Genomic DNA, 19,518 nt, shown 5'->3' on the forward strand with positions numbered 1-19,518 from the left:
GCAGTACATTGATATGATATCTTTAGGCAACACTTAGAGTGATTCTTAGTCCTCATGAATAAATGGAGATGTTCAAAAAGTACAGCTTCTATGTGTTAATAATTTGCCACATCTTTGCCCCAATCATAGCCTTCAAGTTAATTTACCACTTACTCCCATCATAGCCTTAAAAATTTTCTGAGGTGCCTATGTATGAGCCATGAATTTCTCTATCATTTTAGAGGTTTAGGAAGGCTAATGGATTTTATCTAAAAACTCCCATTTCTGGGTGGGGTTCCTCCTCTGAAGGTATAGCATACATTCTATCAGAGACCATTACTCTAAGTGACCCTGCTTCCTATAGGACAGAGATGGGAAATGGGGAAAATGCCATAATCCTGACCCTGTAAAATAGATCCTACTGATCTATAAAAGATGGCAATGGAAGGACATATGTTTAAGTATGGCCTTGAAGACAAGATATAGAAGTAGCTTTACTATTGGCTATTAAAAATAAAACTCCATACAATAAACTTGATTTCATAATGGTGAATTTAGCAGTTTATTTATAGTATCTATACAGATTAAAAAGTCACTAACCTTTACATTTCACTTGTTTACACTATTAGTTGTGTTGCTCTTATACTTCAATTTATTAACATCTTAAAATATCAGCCACTGTTAAGAGTGGCTTGTAAGCTTTAATTACTGACTAATTTTATAGCAGAGTTTAATTGTATTTTCTATTGTTTCATAGATTTTATAGTGTTGTGAAATTGTGACTGAGTTCAAAAGTTTGTTTTATTACAAAAGCAGTATGTATTTGTATAAGTAGCAATAGTTGAGAAATAAAAAGAAATTATTCTGTTCTTCTCACTTCAATTTCACTTCCCAGAAGTCGCCACCTCGTATGTGTCATTCCAGATGTTTAAGCATGTACAAATTTTCCCCACAAATGAGCATATATCTGCCCCCATACTTGTAATGAATGTTCTTTTGCAGTTATATTAGAATATGGCTGTATTGTGACATGTTTGTTTCTCTATTGAAGCACCATTAGAATGATTTTAGATTTTTCACTATGACAAGCACTGGTATAATAAGTAACTTTACATGTTCTTACATGCTGATGTAATGACTGTAGAAACAGAATTGCTAGGTTAGAGTAAATGTTTGAAATTTAGATAAACATCATAAAAATGCCATCAGAACAGCTTGGGTCAACCTGTGCTCTTAAAGCAGCATGTGTCTGAGAGGATCTATTTTTAGCTTTGCCAACCTGATAATAAAACATAGTGTAGCAATGTTATTTTATTGTCTTTCTTTAATCATGAATGAGATCTAGAACCTTATCATATATTTATTAACCATTTGTATTTCTTTTTCTCTGAACTATATTTCCTATAGGTGGTTTTTTTTTTTATATTGCAGATAATTTCCAAGAAATACTGCACATTTCTGAATTTCACATTAAGATTCCTGAAATTTTTAAAGCATATAATTGAATTCAGAATTAGACTGGCAACAGGGTCATATATAATGGATTTTTGAGATGAGAAAAGATAGTTCATACTGGTCCCCAGGAGCCTCCCCTTTCCCACAATGCAAAGCTGCAGTGTACTTACATTTGCACTGTCACTGTTAATACCTGGGACTTGCAGTCTCAGAGGTTCACATCCTTTTTAAACTTACATACTTTTAAAAGCTGTGCAACAATATGATTTATTGTAGCCTTCAGGCTCAAAATATAAAAATCATAGAGGATGGTTGGTGCAAAGCCAAAACACAGAAAGCAGCTTATGAGAGGTTATATAAGAAAGAAGTAAGTACAAAATGATTATGTCACGCATGTGCAAAACTAAAAAGGGATTGGCCCCGATCTCAAATGCAGCTGCAAATGAAACAAAAGGCAGTAGTCAAATGCAAAGAGAAAATCACTAGTAGTGGGAGAGTTTGAATACTGGAATGCCACATAAAAACTAAACCAAAATCCTTTTAACCTTTGCTTAAAACCAAGATAAATACATCCCCCAACACAGAGAAGTTCCTGAGTCTGACGAACCAACTGTTCTAATTTTTATTTGTGTTGCTGGTGGTAGTTGAACATTCAAGAGCCTGGCACAAACTAGCTCAGGTTAAGAAATTTACATACATTTACCAATTTATGTAAAAGGAAGATGAAGGATTCACAATTGTTAAGTATCAATGAGTCCAGGGTTGACTCTTCAGGGTTCTCTTATATCCTCTAGCCTTTACCTCCTTTTCTCTGAATGTGAGCTTCCTTCTTAAGTGGGCTCTCCCAACTTGGCAGAAGAAGAGATGGCCACCAGCAGCATTATGGTCTTATGGAGCAGAAGCAGATGCCACGTGGCTGCCTAAATCCTGGACATCATCTGTATTTTTTTCATTTATTAAAAATGTATTATTAATTTCATTTCCAGAGAATTCTATTTCTACTCCTTTTACTTAAACAACTATTTCTATCTTTTCTGGGGTTATTTTCAGTCTCTTTCCATATAAGAGCAAAGTATATGCAATTTGTACTTGTCTAAGTATGTAATCTTCATGTTTTTATTAATGACTAAGTGTCTACTGATTCAATATACATTTTCAAAGTACACTTTTCTTTTGGAAAATATATGATGGTTTAGAATGTAAGCTTAAATTCTAAAAAGAGCTTAAATTCTAAGCAGAGTGTCCTGAATTATCGCCATACTAGATCACCTAGAAACCAGTCGTTGGTTTCTTTCAGAGCTCTTCTCTCTTGTTTCCACAAACATGTAATGAATATCTACTGTATGACAGTAAGCATTATGCTAGATGTGACAGGTACATTGATTCATGGATTTGACACATATATGTATATGTGAATATATACATATATGTATCTCGTTTGGGCATAATTTCAGACTTTGTTACAATAACCACATAAAGAATTGTTATATATCTTCTATCCTCACATGCCTTCAGTTCCCTCAAATATTAACATTTTCTCTTTGAGAGTTGCAGACATGATGCTCCATTATCCTAAAGTACTCCAGGTACTGTATAAAAACAAGGCCATTCTCTCACCTAACCACAGTACAATGATCAAAACCAGTGCAGAAAATATTGTTTAACCTAAACATCCTATTCAAACTTTGCCAATTATCCCAATCATGTCTGTTTTAGCAAAACAAAACTCTGGTTCAGATGTTACATTCTATTTTTATTTATCTTGGAACAATTACTAGGTCTTTCTTTGTTTTTCATGACACACTTTTTTCAAAGTTCAAATTATAAATTTTGTAGTTTGTCCCTTAATTTGGATTTGTCAGATCATTCTTCATGACCAGATTCAGAACATGGCTTTTAGCAGGAATATCAGAGAAGTGTTGTCTTCTTCTCAATGCATCACTTCAGGAGGTCCAGGATGTCAATTTTTCACGTTCGTATTTTTAAAGTGCTTAGTATCTAGGACAGGTGACAGGTACACAGAACAGTAATTGTGATATAGTCTTGATAATACAGTAAGAGGCATGCATATATGCCTGATATCTATATCTCTTATTCCTTCTTCAAATTCTCTTGGCTCCCATTTTGCTCTAGTCAAGAGTGCTCTGCCATGGCCTTGCCTCAACTGCATGAGTATCTCTTGCCTTTTGCAGTAGTGCTTCTTTGCACATGGAATGCCTGAAGAAGCTCATGTAGTTACTTTAGCACCACTGATGGGGCGAACTCAATCATGTTTTCTTCTGTGCCAGACAACTGTGACAATTCTTACACACAATTTGCACAGCTCTTCAAGGGCTCCCAGCAGGAGCTCCAAGCCAAAGTGGTGACCAGCTCAGTAATACACCCTTTGCATTAACTTTCTTTCCTTTCATCTACCATTTTCCCCATACCCCCACTTCTGTCCCCTGAAATCATTTCCCAAAGTAAACCAACTGCATGAAAGCCTTTATTTCAGACTCTGCATTTTGGAGGATCCTAAGACATTTGATATCAGGGGTAGACTAGAAAGTAGACCTCCCTCCCCCAGGAAAGGTTCTAAAACTGAATCTCTCACCAATCAGACCCTTCCATTGTTAGCGTAAAGTATGGTGATAACCCTTTGCCTGAATCAGCCTCACTATGACTTGCACTGGTAAATGATTGGGATGAAGCATAGATGAAAAGTCTAACATTTGCTTATGGAATAGGGGCGGCCCTTGAACAATTTGAAGGCAATGGTCATTATAAGACCTGCAGATTGGCTTACTTCTGTCAAGGGAGCATTCAGACTTTTTTTTTTTTCAGAAGACAGATTCAAGTAACCAATTTTCAATTCAAGGAAAAGATGTGAAAAACAGAAAGCCTGCAAGGCAGCCTTTAAAGAGATACTGTTCTTCTTATCCACAGAGAAAACATGATAATCAGACCCCAGGTAGTGTGGCTACAAAGGAAATGGAGTGCATGGTCTTGACAAGATTTTTTATGGCAAAGGCAAAGTCTTGGTAGGAAAAGAATGGAATCCCAACACCTGTCATAGTAGCATTTAGGTGGACAAGTCAGACATTTCCACTCCCACATTCATCTGTATCTGTTTGTATAAGTAGCTTCCTCTGATTTCCTTGAGGAAAATAGCCTCCCCACTGGAGACCCTGTTGTAAACAAAGAGTGGTAAGACGTGATCTATAGGAGCAGAGCATACAGGTATGGGAGTGGCATTTGAACGTGTTAGGTCAGGAAGGGCAGAATATAAAGGTGGAAAAAAATTGACATTGACAACTTGGAGTTTCATGACATGGCAAGGAGAAACAAAACTTATTTGAATATACCAATGGGAAGGTACTCTGAAGCTTGGATGGGAAGAATGGACAGGTAGAAAGATTGTAAAATTGCCTTAACTTAAGGAAGGGTCAGAAGGGTAAGGGAGGTGAGAATATCAGAGAAAACTTATAATATGAGGCTTGAGAGCCACCATCTACTTGTGTTCCTTGTAAGACTCCAGAGGACACACTCATCTCTAAGGCAGAAATATGCTGGTGATGGTGTCATTGAAACCTTTGGGACCCACTGTACGTTGATAGTAAGAGGTGCTGCTGTGGAATTGGACTTCTTGATGCAATTGAATCAATAAGAATTCAAAATAGCAGAAGCCAGCTGGTAGAACCTGACTGACAAAAAAAAAAGGGAAACTGTACATAATTATGATAATGGGCCACAAGGTCAGAATGGCAAACAGTATGTCTTCACCCACAAGGCTCTACTAGACCACAGCATTCCTTGGGGCAAGTTAAATGAACATCCACTCGGGTGTTTGCCAGCTGTCTCAATGGAACATTGAAACCCCTCACCTAGTTTATAGACCTAAACAAGTTCTCAGACCCAGAGTTCATCATTTCAAGGGGGAACTTAGCAAAGACCCTGCAAAACTAGCACAAGTACATACACTACTATCTCCAATAATTCCCCAAAGGACATATACCTATTTATATAGGAATACTACATGGAGAAAATGGGACCATTTCAAGGCTTGTCAGATACAGGGTATAAGCTGATATTAATACCTAGAAGCAAGAAACATTATCACAGCCTACAGGTAGAGTGGGAGCTCATAGAGACCAGATGGCCCAAGTTCATCTCACAGTGGAGTCACACACCCACTCTCTGCTGGTCGCCAAGTCAATAGTTGAAACATGCATGGGCAGTAACTGACAGAACCTTCATCATGGCTTCTTCAGTTGTATACTGAGAATTATAATGATAGGAAGGACCAGTGGAAATCCTTGGTCCTAGCACACCCTCACTGGCTAAGATAGTAAATTTGAAGGAATACAACACCCTGAAAGAAAATGCAAAGGTCAGCATCAGCACTGGAGACTTAACAGGATGTAAATGTGTTGGTAGCCATCATACACTTATTTAACTCACTGACTTAGCCTGTTTGGTCACTGTCAATCCATCAAACTAAATGATGAGCATTGTACACTTAATGTAAGAATAGCCCTGAGTTCTGCTGCTGTGCCAGGTATGATATACCTCCCATAAAATAACAACATAGCTTTTGATGCTGGTTTTTTTTTTTTTCTTTTTGGTAGTACTGGGGTTTGAACTCTGGACTTCATGCCTACTAGGCAGGTGATCTACCACTTGAGCCACTCTACAAGCCTTTTTCTGGAAGGATTTTTTTGAGGTAGGAACTTGTGAACTATTTACCTGGGCTGGTTTTGAACTGCAATCCTCCAGATCTCTGCCTCTGAGTCACTAGGATTACAGGCATGAGCCACTAGCACCTGGCTTATTTTCAGGTGAATAAGTTCTTTTCAATCTCCATTAGTAAAGATAAGCAAAAGCAGTTGCCTTTTATGCGGGAGGAAGAACAATACACACTCTCTTGCCACAGGACTATTTTAACTTTTCTGCTCTGTCAATATAAATAGTCCACAGTATATTGATCAGCTTCACATTCTGTACAATAATATCATGTGACGCCAATGACATCATACCAGTTGAACTTCTCAGTTCTTTCCTCCCTGCCCAATGATAACCAGAAATGTGTAAGTGCAACACCCATTACCCAATAAGGCTAAAGCAACTAAGTATTCCAGAACCTCCAGGGTGAAGAATTGGACAGCACACCAGGGAAGTAACTTAGATCAGCTCATGGTGGAAGAGAGAAGAGATAAATCCTACTTATGGCCTTGAGTCCAATTATAGCCTCAAAGACTGTGCTTGCTTTTCTAACACTGTGGTATGGTCTCTTTTATTTGTATTGCTGTCAGGTACCACCTTAAAGGCCCTGTGAAAGACTAATGAAGGCTACTGACAGATTGAGTAATACACACTGGTCACTGCACTAGGTATCTCTTGCTTTCTACCTGGGGGCTTCTCTGCTGTACAGACATGGAAGCACGAGGGACTGAATACTCCAGGAAAACCATATACCAGTGGGAGATAAGATTATACCTTCTTACTGTCTCAGTAAAAATTCTGGCACTTCAGAAGCTCTCCAGCAGGACTGAGTCCCCTTTCTCTCTAAAAGAAACCTACTCAAAAGTATTCCTCTAGATTGTTTTTCTTAGGTTTTACTCCTGGTCTCCTACCCCTACGTCTTGTTCCTGCATTACTAGATCACACCACAACATAAATATGAAAAAGCCCTTGCTTAGGTTTTTCTTTAAGGAACACATTTAAAGAAGACAAAGTAAGGCAGAACCGCAAGTATGGCTCGACACGGTTCTCCGGAGGAAATACACTTGAGCTAGCTTTTAAAGTTCCTAAGACTCTTGTCCAGATGCCAGGAGGGAAGAGTGTCCAGGTAAAGCCGGAAGCATGGACAAAGGAAGAAGTTAGGAAAAGGCTTGGAATATTCAGAGAACAGTAAGTGTTTCAAGATAGGAGAAAGAGTCATGGCAGGAAATGCTAGATTGGCAAGCAGGACTCAGCAGGACATTTAGTATGTCTTTCCAATTGGGACTTTTGTTTTCCTGCAAAGAAGGGAACTATTACTTTAATTTGTATATCAAACCTTTTCTCTAACCTGCAGCAATCTGAAAATCAGCTCATTTTGCAACCTTAAGACATTAGTTGCTGTTATCTGTCAACATTTAAAGATGAATCTGTTTTCAGCTGATTGAAATTTCCAGAAAAATTGTGTGGTAACATAAACAGACATTGTTGTCTATCCAGATCTACTCATTTTCTTCCTCTTCATCTTTGTTGGGAAGAGCCCCCATTTTGTTTATGCTTACTGAGTACACAGTCTTGTGTTGAGAGGGAAGGCTCCCTGTCCTCAGGCTAAAGTCAGGGATTGGCAAACTTTTCTTGAAAAGAACCAGATAGTAAATACTTCAGATTCTGCAAGCTTTGTGGTTCTCTGTTCTAACTACTCAGTTCTGCTGTTGTATACTAATGTCTAAATTTTATTTCTGGACACTTAACTTGGAATTTTTAAAATAATTTTTCTATGACAAAATATTGCAAAGGTACCTCAGTATCTGCAGGGGATTAGTTCCAGACCCTCATGGATACCAAAATCCATGGATTTACACATAACTGTCACATATATACTTCCTATATACTTTGTCATCTCTAGATTCCTTATAATACCTAATACAATGTCATTGCTATGTGGGTAATTGTTATATCACATTGTTTAGGGAAAGATGGTAAGAATAAAGTCTGTACATATGGAGGGTTGACTGTATGCTTTTGATTTTTTTCAACCACCTAAGAATGTAAAACCCATAACTCATAGGCCAGGCAAAAACAGACAATGGGCCAGATTTGGCCCGTAAGTCACAGTTACCAGTCTCATTTGTATATATGCTATTAGTGTGTGTGTGTGTGGGGGTTCCTCATTTCTTTTGATAAGGATTGGTTTAGTATGAATGTGTATTTAAATCCTAAGCAATGAGAGCAAGTGTTCCTTGACACAAAAGAGAGACTCATAAGGAAGGATAGTCCTTTTAGCCTGTGGATGCTGCTGTGTGATAAATGATGCCTACAGCTGATACAGCCATGTTGAGAACATGAACTTTGTCACCTTTATCTGAGAATGGCAAAGCAGAGGAAGGATTTGAACAGACTCTTCCTAATATCACTGAGCTGTTGAATTAACCTGCGAAATGCTTGGATCTTTATATTGGCAACTGTTGAATTAAACTGACTCTACAATTCTTACTATAAGAAATAATAAAGGTCTTTATTATGTAAGCACCTTAGTCAAGTTTTCTGTTACCTAAAGCCAAAAATATTCTACATGATGTAAAGAACACAGGAGAATATTACATAAGTCATTACAAATGCTGCATTGGAAAGATATCTAAGATACTCTAAGATAAAGTGAGAGGTGTGGGATATTTTGCACAATTAAGACTCATGTTTTAAGGATATACATACTACACACACAACACACACATACAGATATGTGTCTGTTTCTTAGGCTGGGTAATATGTAGTTAAGCAAACATCATGCAGTGTACTTACGTAAACCTAGACGGCATAGCTTCTTACGTAACTAGGATATACATTATAGCTTATTGCTCCTAGGACATGATGAGCAAAAGAATATGAAGTGAGGCACAAGAAAAATTAAATGATCAAGAAATGCAGGAAACACAAGATGTATGAGGCTGCTTGCTAGTGTAGCTTGGCATTTGGTTTCCCAGTAAACCTTTTAAAATAAGTATTAGGAGAACACTCTAACATCAAAAAGTGTAGTATGGTAAATTCATAAACTAGTAACAATCACTTATTATGATTATTCAGTATTAAGCACTATGTCATACTTTTAAGTCTGGCAGCACAGTAGGTATGCTTATGCCAGCATCACCACAAACATGTGAGTGACACAATGTACTATGATACCACTATGGCTGGCATGTCGTCATGTGATAGTAATTTTTCAGCACCATGTGTACAATCCACTAACATATATTTGGTCCATCTATTACCAAAACATCATCATGTGTTGCATGGCTATGTAGACTTTAAAATTTTAGGAAGACTATGATTAACCATGATTAACCTTGAAAAATGTTGGGATGACTGGAAAGGAAATGAGACTTAAGTGTATTATTAACTTATTATTTAAAGAATTTAAATCATGTGTAATTATTACTACTAGAATTAAAAAACTGATTTTAAAAAAAGGAGAAAAATGATTGGCTTTCTATATGAGCAGGTATTCTGAATAGGATTCTGTGGGAATCTGATGCCGAAAGTGAAGTAAGGCCCTAAATTCAGAGCAATGATTTATTCTCTTAAGGTGGTACCTTTAGCCATGCCACTTCCTCTCTGAGTGAAACTTCAAAAGCTATAATCTAGAATAGAAAAGCAGGAATGCCAGATACTGCAGCTACAACAGTTTAGCACTCTTATCTCTCTGAGAGACAAAATATCTAATGGACTGGCTTTGGCATTAGTACTGTGTCTATTCTCATTTACCATGTGCATTAATGATTCAGAAATGGGAAAAAAAAGTTTTTAACTGATTGAAGTCCTTTGGAAGACTTACCTGACTGGGAATGATTTGGGTAAGAAAGATAATAAAGAGAATATTGAGAATACAGGGAAAGAAAAGAAAAAGAAAGAAGGAAAGAAAGAAAAAAGAAAGAGAAAAAGAAAAGGAGGCCTATAGAACAAGGGATTTAGGGTAAAAATTTGGAAAAGTTTCTAATAGTAAAATCAGTCACAAACAAAACAGAGAGCGGGCTGACTATATATTGTGGACTTTTCAAAATAAAATTATTGTCTGTTTAAGATGATTATTATTAATAGAATCATGAAGATGAAACAGATTTTTGGAAAGCACCTATTCTAAGCCTGGTATTTTATGGATGACAAAACTGAGGCTGAGAAATTAGATGAAATGATAAAAATCATATTATTAATTAGCTATAAAGCCAGAACCAGTATTCAGTTTTTTATTTGTCTTTCTTCTGTACCACATTTGCTGAGAATTATTTTGTCTGAATACAGTAAAAATGATAACTTTCCCAAATCCTTCATTTGTCAAGAACTCTATATAATGCTGTCATCCAGAGACCAAGCTCAGAGAGTCTCTGAACCCCTGGATATTTATGCAAATTTACGTACATGCACATTTGGAAACTTGTAGGTTGCCAGTGCCTTCCCATGATGAATCCACCTAACAGCAAATATTCCAAAAGTAGAATTTATTCACAATCTCAGAGAATAAAATTAGGAAAAATATGCAATGGATGAAGTAAACCAGTTGTAGAAAGAACCCATTTCAACAATGAGGGGCAAAAAAAGACCAAAAATTGTATGTTCTCCCTCATATGTGGACATTAGATCAAGGGCAAACACAACAAGGGGATTGGACTTTGAGCACATGACAAAAGCAAGAGCACACAGGGAGGGGTAAGGATAGGTAAGACATCTAAAAAATTAGCTAGCATTTGTTGCCCTTAACGCAGAGAAACTATAGCAGATACCTTAAAGCAACTGAGGCCAATAGGAAAAGGGGAACAGGAACTAGAGAAAAGGTTAGATCAAAAAGAATTAACCTAGAAGGTAACACCCACACACAGGAAATTAATGTGAGTCAACTCCCTGTATAGCTATCCTTATCTCAACCAGGAAAAACCCTTGTTCCTTCCTATTATTGCTTATACTTTCTCTTCAACAAAATTAGAAATAAGGGCAAAATGGTTTCTGCCGGGTGTTGAGGGGGTAGGGGGGAGAGGGAGGGGCCAGAGTGGTTGGTAAGAGAGGGGTGGGGGCAGGGGGGAGAAATGACCCAAGCCTTGTATGCACATATGAATAATAAAACAATAAAAAAAAAGACATAAAAAACAATGAGGGGCAGAGGAGGTAGGGGGACTCCCAGGGCCAGTGATTTGGAAATATGCTCTTGAGCATCTGATTTCATCAGTATATCCAAGCTGAGTAGATGTGGAGGACAACTCACATTTGGGGGATTCCTGAGATGTCTATATGGCTATCTATAACTTCACAAAGTTTATCTACCTTACCATCTGTTTATCAGTTTAGCAACCAACAAATGAAGGGGATATACCATAATGTTTTAAAAAAAGAAGAAAAAGAAAAAGAAGACGGGGCACTGGTGGCTCATGCCTGTAATCTTAGCTACTCAGGAGGCAGAGATTAGGAGGATTGTGGTTCAAAGTCAGCTCTGGGCAAATAGCTCATAAGACCCTATCTTTAAAAAAACCAACGCAAAACAGGGCTGGTAGAGTGACTCAAGTGGTAGAATGTGTACTTAACAAGTGTGAGGCCCTGAATTCAAAAACCCCAGTACCACAAAAAAAAAAAAAAAAAAAGCAATCTCTTGCCTCATCCCAGTTCTAAGTAATCAGTAGCTTATTTAGTTCTAGAGTCCTCAACTCCAAGGAGGCATAGAAATTTGTGAAATGGTTTATAGAGAAATCTTACCAATGGTGGGAGTGTGGCTTGAGTGGGAGATATCTTATACTTGATTAGACTTCAGAGTTTATGATTACTGAGCAGTATTGAGCTGAGCCAAATCCAAGTAGTATCTTAAAAGTGTCTCTGACTATTGTTACTGCTTCCAACATTTTTGCACACCAAATGTTTAATAAATAATTGCCAAATGTTAGAAGAAATAAATGCAGTAAAGTTATAGGGTGCAAAATCAACATATGAAAAACAGTTGTGTTTCTATATACTACCAATGAACTATCTGAAAAAAGAACATAAGAAAGTAATACTATCTTCAATAGCATCAAAAAGAACAAAATAGGAATAAATTTAACCAAAAAAGTGAAATTCTTATACATGGAAAATTACAAGTAATTGAAGAAAAAAATAAAGATACAATCAAATGGAAAGATGTCTCATGTCCATAAGTTAGAAAAATTAATACTGTTAAAATGTCCATACTACTGAAAATGATCTATATGCTCAATGCAATCCCTATCAAAATTCCAATGGCATTTTTTGTAGAAATAGGAAAAAAAAATCCTAAAATTCACCTGGGACTGCAAAACACTCAGAATAACCAAAAACAATCTTGACTCCTGAGAAAAAACAAAGTGGGAGGTATCAGCCTTTCTGATTTAAAATATATAATTCTACAGTAATTAATTGCATCTGCATAAAAGCAGATGTTCAAATGGAGTGGAACAGAGAACACAGTAATAAACCAATGCATTTATGATCAACTGATTTTTTTTTTGTGGTACTGGGGTTTGAACTCAGCACCTACACCTTGAGTCACTCCACCAGACCTTTTTTGTGATGTGTTTTTTCAAGATAGTCTCGTGAACTATTTGCCCAGCTGGCTTCAAACCGAGATCCTCCTGATCTCTGTCTCCTGAGTAGCTAGGATTATAGATGTAAGCCACCTGTGCCTGGCTGGTCAACTGACTTTTTGACTGAGCTAAGAATACACAACAGGTAAAGTATAGTCTCTTCAGCAAATGGTGCTGGGAAAAGTGGACATCCATATGCAAAAACAATGAAATTAGGTACTTATCTTGTACTATACACAAAAATCAATTCAAAATGAGTTAAAGACTGAAATGCAAGACCTGGAACTGTAAAAACTAGGAGAAAACATAAGAGCTTCATGACATTGGGCTTGACAATGATTTCTCAGATAAGGCATAAAAAGCACAAGCAATGAAGGTGAAACTAGATGAGCGGGATTCCATTAGGCTAAAAAGTTTCTACATAGCAAAGGTGAAAAGACAACCTACAGAATGGGAGAGAATATTTGCAAATCACATGCCTGATAAGGATTAATATCCAAGATATGCAATGAACTTCTCCAATTGTTGGTAAAATTCCAGAACATCTGATTCAAAATGGACAAATAATTTAAGTAGCCATCTCTCCAAAGAAGACACACAAATGGCCAGCAGGTAGAAGAGGCTGAACACCACTAGTTAATGAGGAAATTGAAATCATGATCACAATAAGATATAACTCACTAGTAGGTATAGGTAAGAACTTTCTCAATGGAACCCCAGCAGCATAGTAACTAAGAGATAGCACAGATAAATGGGACTTCATAAAACTAAAAAGCTTCTGCTCATCAAAAGAAATGGTCTCTAAACTGAAGAGAACACCCACAGGGTGGGAGAAAATATTTGCCAGCTACATATCAGACAAAGGACTGATAACCAGAATACATAGGGAACTTAAAAAACTAAATTCTCCCAAAACTAATGAACCAATAAAGGAATGGGCAAGTGAGCTAAAAAGAACTTTCTCAAAAGAAGAAATTCAAATGGCCAAAAAACACATGAAAAAATGCTCACATCTCTAGCAATAAAGGAAATGCAAATTAAAACCACACTAAGATTCCACCTCACCCCTGTTAGAATAGCCATCATTAGCAACACCATGAACAACAGGTGTTGGCGAGGATTCAGGGAAAAAGGAACCCTCTTACACTGCTGGTGGGAATGTAAACTAGTACAACCACTCTGGAAAAAAATTTGGAGGCTACTTAAAAAAGCTAAACATTGAGGGCTGGGATGTAGCTCGGTGGTACAGCGCTTGCCTAGCATGCCTGAGGCCCTGGGTTCGATCCCAGCACCAAAAAAGAAAAAGACAAAAAAAAAAAAAAAAAAAAAAAAAAAAAGCTAAACATTGATCTACCATTTGATCCAGCAATACCACTCTTGGGGATATACTCAAAAGACTGTGACACAGGTTACTCCAGAGGCACCTGCACACCCATGTTTATTGCGGCACTATTCACAATAGGCAAGTTATGGAAACAGCCAAGATGCCCCACCACTGACAAATGGATTAAGAAAATGTGGTATCTATACACAATGGAATTTTACGCAGCCATGAAGAAGAACGAAATGTCATCATTCGCTGGTAAATGGATGGAATTGGAGAACATCATTCTGAGTGAGGTTAGCCTGGCCCAAAAGACCAAAAATCATATGTTCTCCCTCATATGCGGACATTAGATCAAGGGCAAACACAAGAAGGGGACTGAACTTTGATCAAAACATAAAAGCAAGAGCACACAAGGGAGATATGAGGATAGGTAAGACACCTAAAAAATTAGCTAGCATTTGTTGCCCTCAACAGAGAAACTAAAGCAGATACCTTAAAAGCAACTGAGACCAATAGGATAAGGGGACCAGGAACTAGAGAAAAGGTTAGATCAAAAAGAATTAACCTAGAAGGTAACACACATGCACAGGAAATCAATGTGAGTCAACTCCCTGTATAGGTATTCTTATCTCAACCAGCAAAAACCCTTGTTCCTTCCTATTATTGCTTATACTCTCTCTTCAACAAAATTAGAGATAAGGGCAAAATAGTTTCTGCTGGGTATCGAGGGGGTTGGGGGGAGAGGGAGGGGGCAGAGTGGGTGGTAAGGGAGGGGGTGGGGGCAGGGGGGAGAAATGACTCAAGCATTGTATGCACATATGAATAATAAAAAAAATGAGAACTCACATCTGTTAGGATGGCTACTATAAAAAAACAAAACAAAGGATAACAATTGTTAGCAAGGATGGGAAGAAATTGGAACTCTGGTAAAATGTTGGTAGAAATGCTTAACAGTACATCCACTATTGGAAACACTATGGCAGTTGCTCAAAAAATAAAACTACCATATAATCCAGCAGTTCCACTTCTAGGTAAATATCCAAAAGAAGTGAAATCAGAATCTCAAAGAGAAACACTCCCACGTTCATTGCAGCATTATTGATAATAACTAAGATACAGAGAAAACCTAAATGCTCATTGATAGATGAATGAATAAAGCAAATGTATTGTAGAAATACAGTGGAATATCACTCAGCCTGTAAAAAGGAATTCCTGCCATATGCAACAACATGGATTAACCTGAGGGACATTATGCTAATTGAAATAAACCACAGAAAGAAATACTACATAATTCCATTTATGTAAGGTATCTAAAATAGTCAAACTGATAGAAACAGACTACAATGGGGTTGGGCAGGGGCTGGAGTAGGGGAAACAGGGAATTGATGTTCAATGGGTGTAAAGTTACAGTTATGCAAGATGAATATGTTCTAGAGACCCACCATACATTGTGCCTATTGTTAACAATGTTGTGTTGTACATTTAAAAATTTGAGGTTAAATCTCATGTTACATGTTTTTACCATAATTAAAAAGAAAATGCTAAATGAACAAAACATCTCATTGAGGATAATTATGACAGAAGAAACATTAAGTAGTGGCAAGAGTAGTACCTGGAGAAAATTCATGGAGTTTCCAGATGTGATTCTAGGAGTTTAAGAGGGTTTCTAAATTCCTCAACTGTTATTCCCCCATTGAGAAATGATGGAATTGGAGTAGGTGATTGCTAATGCTGGCTTACCTTCAGAAGTCTCTGAATATGCAAGTCTTTATACAGCAATGCCTCATTCCTTCCAACCTGTCTCTAAACCCATTTCTCAATTTTTCTCTAACAAGCTTATGCCTCTCTCTGAATTTTATTGTTTTAGCTACTATTCTGCATGCTTTCATAATTCTATGATGTTCTTTTTCAATCTATACAATCAGTGTACTTCTTGGCTGTCCTTACAGTTCCATGAAAATATTGTCTGAATTTGGGCTGTATATGTAAGAATTCTGTACTTAACAAGATAGACTCTGATTATATCTAACAGGTTTGTTTTGGTCCATACTAAACCCAGTCCAATTCAACTTGTTTTCCCAAGAACAGCTATTGCTCCACCCTTCCCCGTCCCCCGCAGCCTCTTTTTTAGGGGCTAGCCCTGAACTCCTGATTCTCTACCTCTGCCTCTTCAGTGCTGGGATTACATGTGTGTACCACCATTCCCAGCCAAGAATGGCTGTTCTTGCTCCTGATTTCATTCTTCAGTTTTTCATTTAGTAACTATTTTAGTCTTACAACAGTGAACAAGGCAGACATGGGCCTTAATTGAGTTGTTTCATTTTCTTTTCCTTTTAAACTATTTTTTGTATTGCTCTGTGTTTAAGTTATACAATTCCCAGAAGTCACAAATAAAAATGTCTACAGCAGCCAGGCAGGTAATGAAAACGAATAAAGCAGGCTATTGGACCAGAAGATGCTGAGTAAAAATGCCAAGATTTTTTCATGTTTTCCAGACAAAGTAGAAACCTAGATTTAAAAATGAAACCTGATTTACTGAATTTTGGTACTGAATGAAGATATATTTTGAAAACTACCAAAGTACTTTGTGGGCCAAATGACCAATTTTTGCTGGTTGAATTTGGCCTTTGATTCTTCTATTTAGGCCCTCTGTGAACCTAGGTAAGGCTGAGTATCTTCATTTTATGAATATGCCTCACCATACACTTATACCAATGTTCCTAGGCACCCCATGCCTGGTTTCTTCACTCCATATCATTTAATGCTGTTTTTATGCTGCAACTGTAAGAGGTGCTCAAATTGCTTTTGCTGAAAAGCATGGACTCTTTACTCAGGCCCACAAATTAACTAAAAGCAGGAAAAACCATGGCATTTCTCCTTCATTTTATATCTGTCTTTGCTCTAAGTCATTCTCTTCACAGTCATCTTCAACCACCTTGATTCCAGGAAAGACAGAACTGATAACATCTTCATGACAAGGAACTAAAACTATCCCCAACAGTAGACCCTCCTCAGGATGGACCATCTTCCAGATAACAATTCCCAATCTGGAACTTCTCCCAAAACAAGAACTGAGATAATGACCAACCAGACCATACCTTTTATCCCTTGACCACAGTTCTTTGTCTACTTAAGCCTACAGTTCATGTCTGTACTCCCAATGGCTAAAGATCAGCTGAGTGCTTACTGTGTCTCTTCTCACTGCATGTCCTGAGCTGTGTAATAAATCACAATCTCTCAACTGTTTCACACAATTTTTTTTCTTTATTCCTGAATTCTGTTCCCAGTACATGCAAGACATAGGGGTAAGGAGGAGCAACATGAAAACTGAAATGAAGTGAAAATGACTTCTATCCATGGTAACACGTGACTGAAAGCAACTTGGTGCTCCAAAGGCACCAATTCTGTCCAATTTTTGCATGCTGATTCCTGGTTCCAGCCAGGACTAAAAACATTATCAGCTGGTGCTGAAAGGAGGAAAAGCACTTGTGCTGGGGAGACACAAATGCAGCCAGCTCACTGCCATGAAACAGCTACACAATGTCACACACCCCTCTCTGAGTGATTACTGCTCTTAACAATGATTTTCAAGTATTCTTTGCTATTTCATTTTTTACTGGGGGCACAATGATTTTCAAGTATTCTTTGCTATTTCATTTTTTACTAAACTGGCCTAGCCTCGTGGCAGCATCCAATCCCTTGTTATTCCCCACTTTTCCTCCTCCTACCCTAGAAACGATGTCCAATACAGCACTGATTCTGCTCTTCCTGGACCCTCCTCAGACTCCTTTGGCAGGAACCTAAACCTTACAAAGCAGGTTTCCTCCTCCTCCTTCCCATGGCTGGGGCATTCTCCCCTTCCTCTGGGGTGTCTTCCTTCGACTTACAAATAAATGTGATTTTGTCGGACTTCTTCCTGGTGTCTTTGGCTTTAACAGGAGACAGGTTAGTATCAGGATCCCCAATGGATCCTTTCATCAATTCTGCTAAATCTTTGCTTCTGAGTGTTCAGATTCACAATTTTTAACAGCTAAAAAGAAAAATACTTTAAAAAAATTGTTGCACCAGCTCATTTCTAGGAAGCAATGTCCCCGTCCCCCCCCCCCGCCCCTCAGCCCTATTATCCTTTAAAAAATGGTATTCGTCTATTTGGGTCGCACATCAGTCAGCTGTGACTCCCTGGGTTCCACCAACATGGAGCAGATGGGGATGTGTGGGCTTTGAGCTCGTAAATTTTTAATGTAGTACTAATTCAAGACCAAAGAGGGCAAGTTGCAATCGTTTACCAAAGGTTTTTCCAGGAGGAAGCCCCGTTTTATCCGTTTTTCCGAGCGTCCTTCGCAGGCAGAGGTTGGTTGGGAGGTGACCTTTTTGCGAGTGGCGGGAAGGGATGGTTCCATCGTCTTCAAGGGCGACGCACGCCTGGACTCCAGCCTGGGAGCCCCAAGCTCCTTCCTGGGTCTGGAAGGCGTTCCGCCTCTGTCCCCGAGGAGGGGGGGTCCCCGCGCGGGCCGCCTGGGCCCGGGACCCCGGGGCTCCGTCTTAGCTCGGGCAAGCATCTGTGCGCCAGGTGGCCGAGGCGCACATCTGCCGAGCCGGGGACCCGCCCCGCCCCCGGCCACGGGGCCCACGCCCCGAGCGGTCCGCTGCCCGCCCAGGCGCAGTGCAGCAGGGCGCGCTCCCGCACGCGCCAGCCCGCGATCCCGCGCACGCGCGCAGGACCCGCGCCGTCCCTCTGAGGCGGGAGGGGGCCGAGAGGGGCGTCACGGAGCCCCGGGGTGGGGGGGGAGGAGGAGGAGGAGGAGGAGGCGGCCGCGTCGCCTCCGGCGGGGCTCGCGCTCGCCCTAGCGCTCGCCGTCCGCCTCGCCCGAGCCCCGGGAGGGTGAAACGCTTTCTCCCGGCATGCAGCGGGAGGAGGGATTTAACACCAAGATGGCGGACGGCCCGGATGAGTACGATACTGAGGCGGGCTGCGTGCCCCTTCTCCATCCAGAGGTGAGGGGCTGCGCCGAGCGCGTTCCTCCCTCTGCGCCCCTTGGCCCTTCTCCCCCAGACTCGCCGAGGGCGGTGGTCGACGTGTGTAGGGTTATGGGCCGTGCGGGACTTGGCGGAGGGTGGGGAGACCAGTCCAGGCCTGAGCGCGGCTGCGAGCGGATAACGGGGGAGGAGATAGCGGGGCGGTCCCGGCCGGGGCGGGCTCTGGGACGCTGTCCCTGGCCGTGCCTGGAGGACAGAGGTTGGGGATGTGGATGGTTTTACCCTGTCGCCGCAACTGCTCGCGGGTGCGGAGGCGACGGGGCCTGGCGCGGTTTTGGGACTGCAGCCGAAGCCCCGAGCCTCTCGGGGGCCGGGAGGAAAGGCAGCGCGTCTGGTTTTGGTTCGTCTTTCCCTTCGCTAGGGCGAATGACACTATCCCGTCCGTTTTAGTTCACTGTAGGGGACAGTTCCCTGGCCAAAGCGATGTCCTTCTAGGATATGCCATAGGCA

General features: G+C 39.7%; 1 protein-coding gene across 2 annotated transcripts in view; it reads left to right on the forward strand.

The window, feature by feature from the left end:
- The first annotated feature begins 18,863 nt into the window (after positions 1 to 18,863).
- Positions 18,864 to 19,518, forward strand: part of Zdhhc17 (zDHHC palmitoyltransferase 17) — a 72,238-nt gene continuing 71,583 nt past the window's right edge. For both annotated transcript variants that reach the window (XM_020184961.2, XM_074083974.1), the window contains exon 1: positions 18,864 to 19,026. In XM_020184961.2, coding sequence (XP_020040550.1) covers positions 18,934 to 19,026 — 93 coding nt within the window. In that variant the 5' untranslated portion in view covers positions 18,864 to 18,933. The remainder of the gene's footprint in view (positions 19,027 to 19,518) is intronic.

The sequence above is a fragment of the Castor canadensis genome, chromosome 8, assembly GCF_047511655.1.
Source record: "Castor canadensis chromosome 8, mCasCan1.hap1v2, whole genome shotgun sequence".
Lineage (NCBI taxonomy): Eukaryota > Metazoa > Chordata > Mammalia > Rodentia > Castoridae > Castor > Castor canadensis.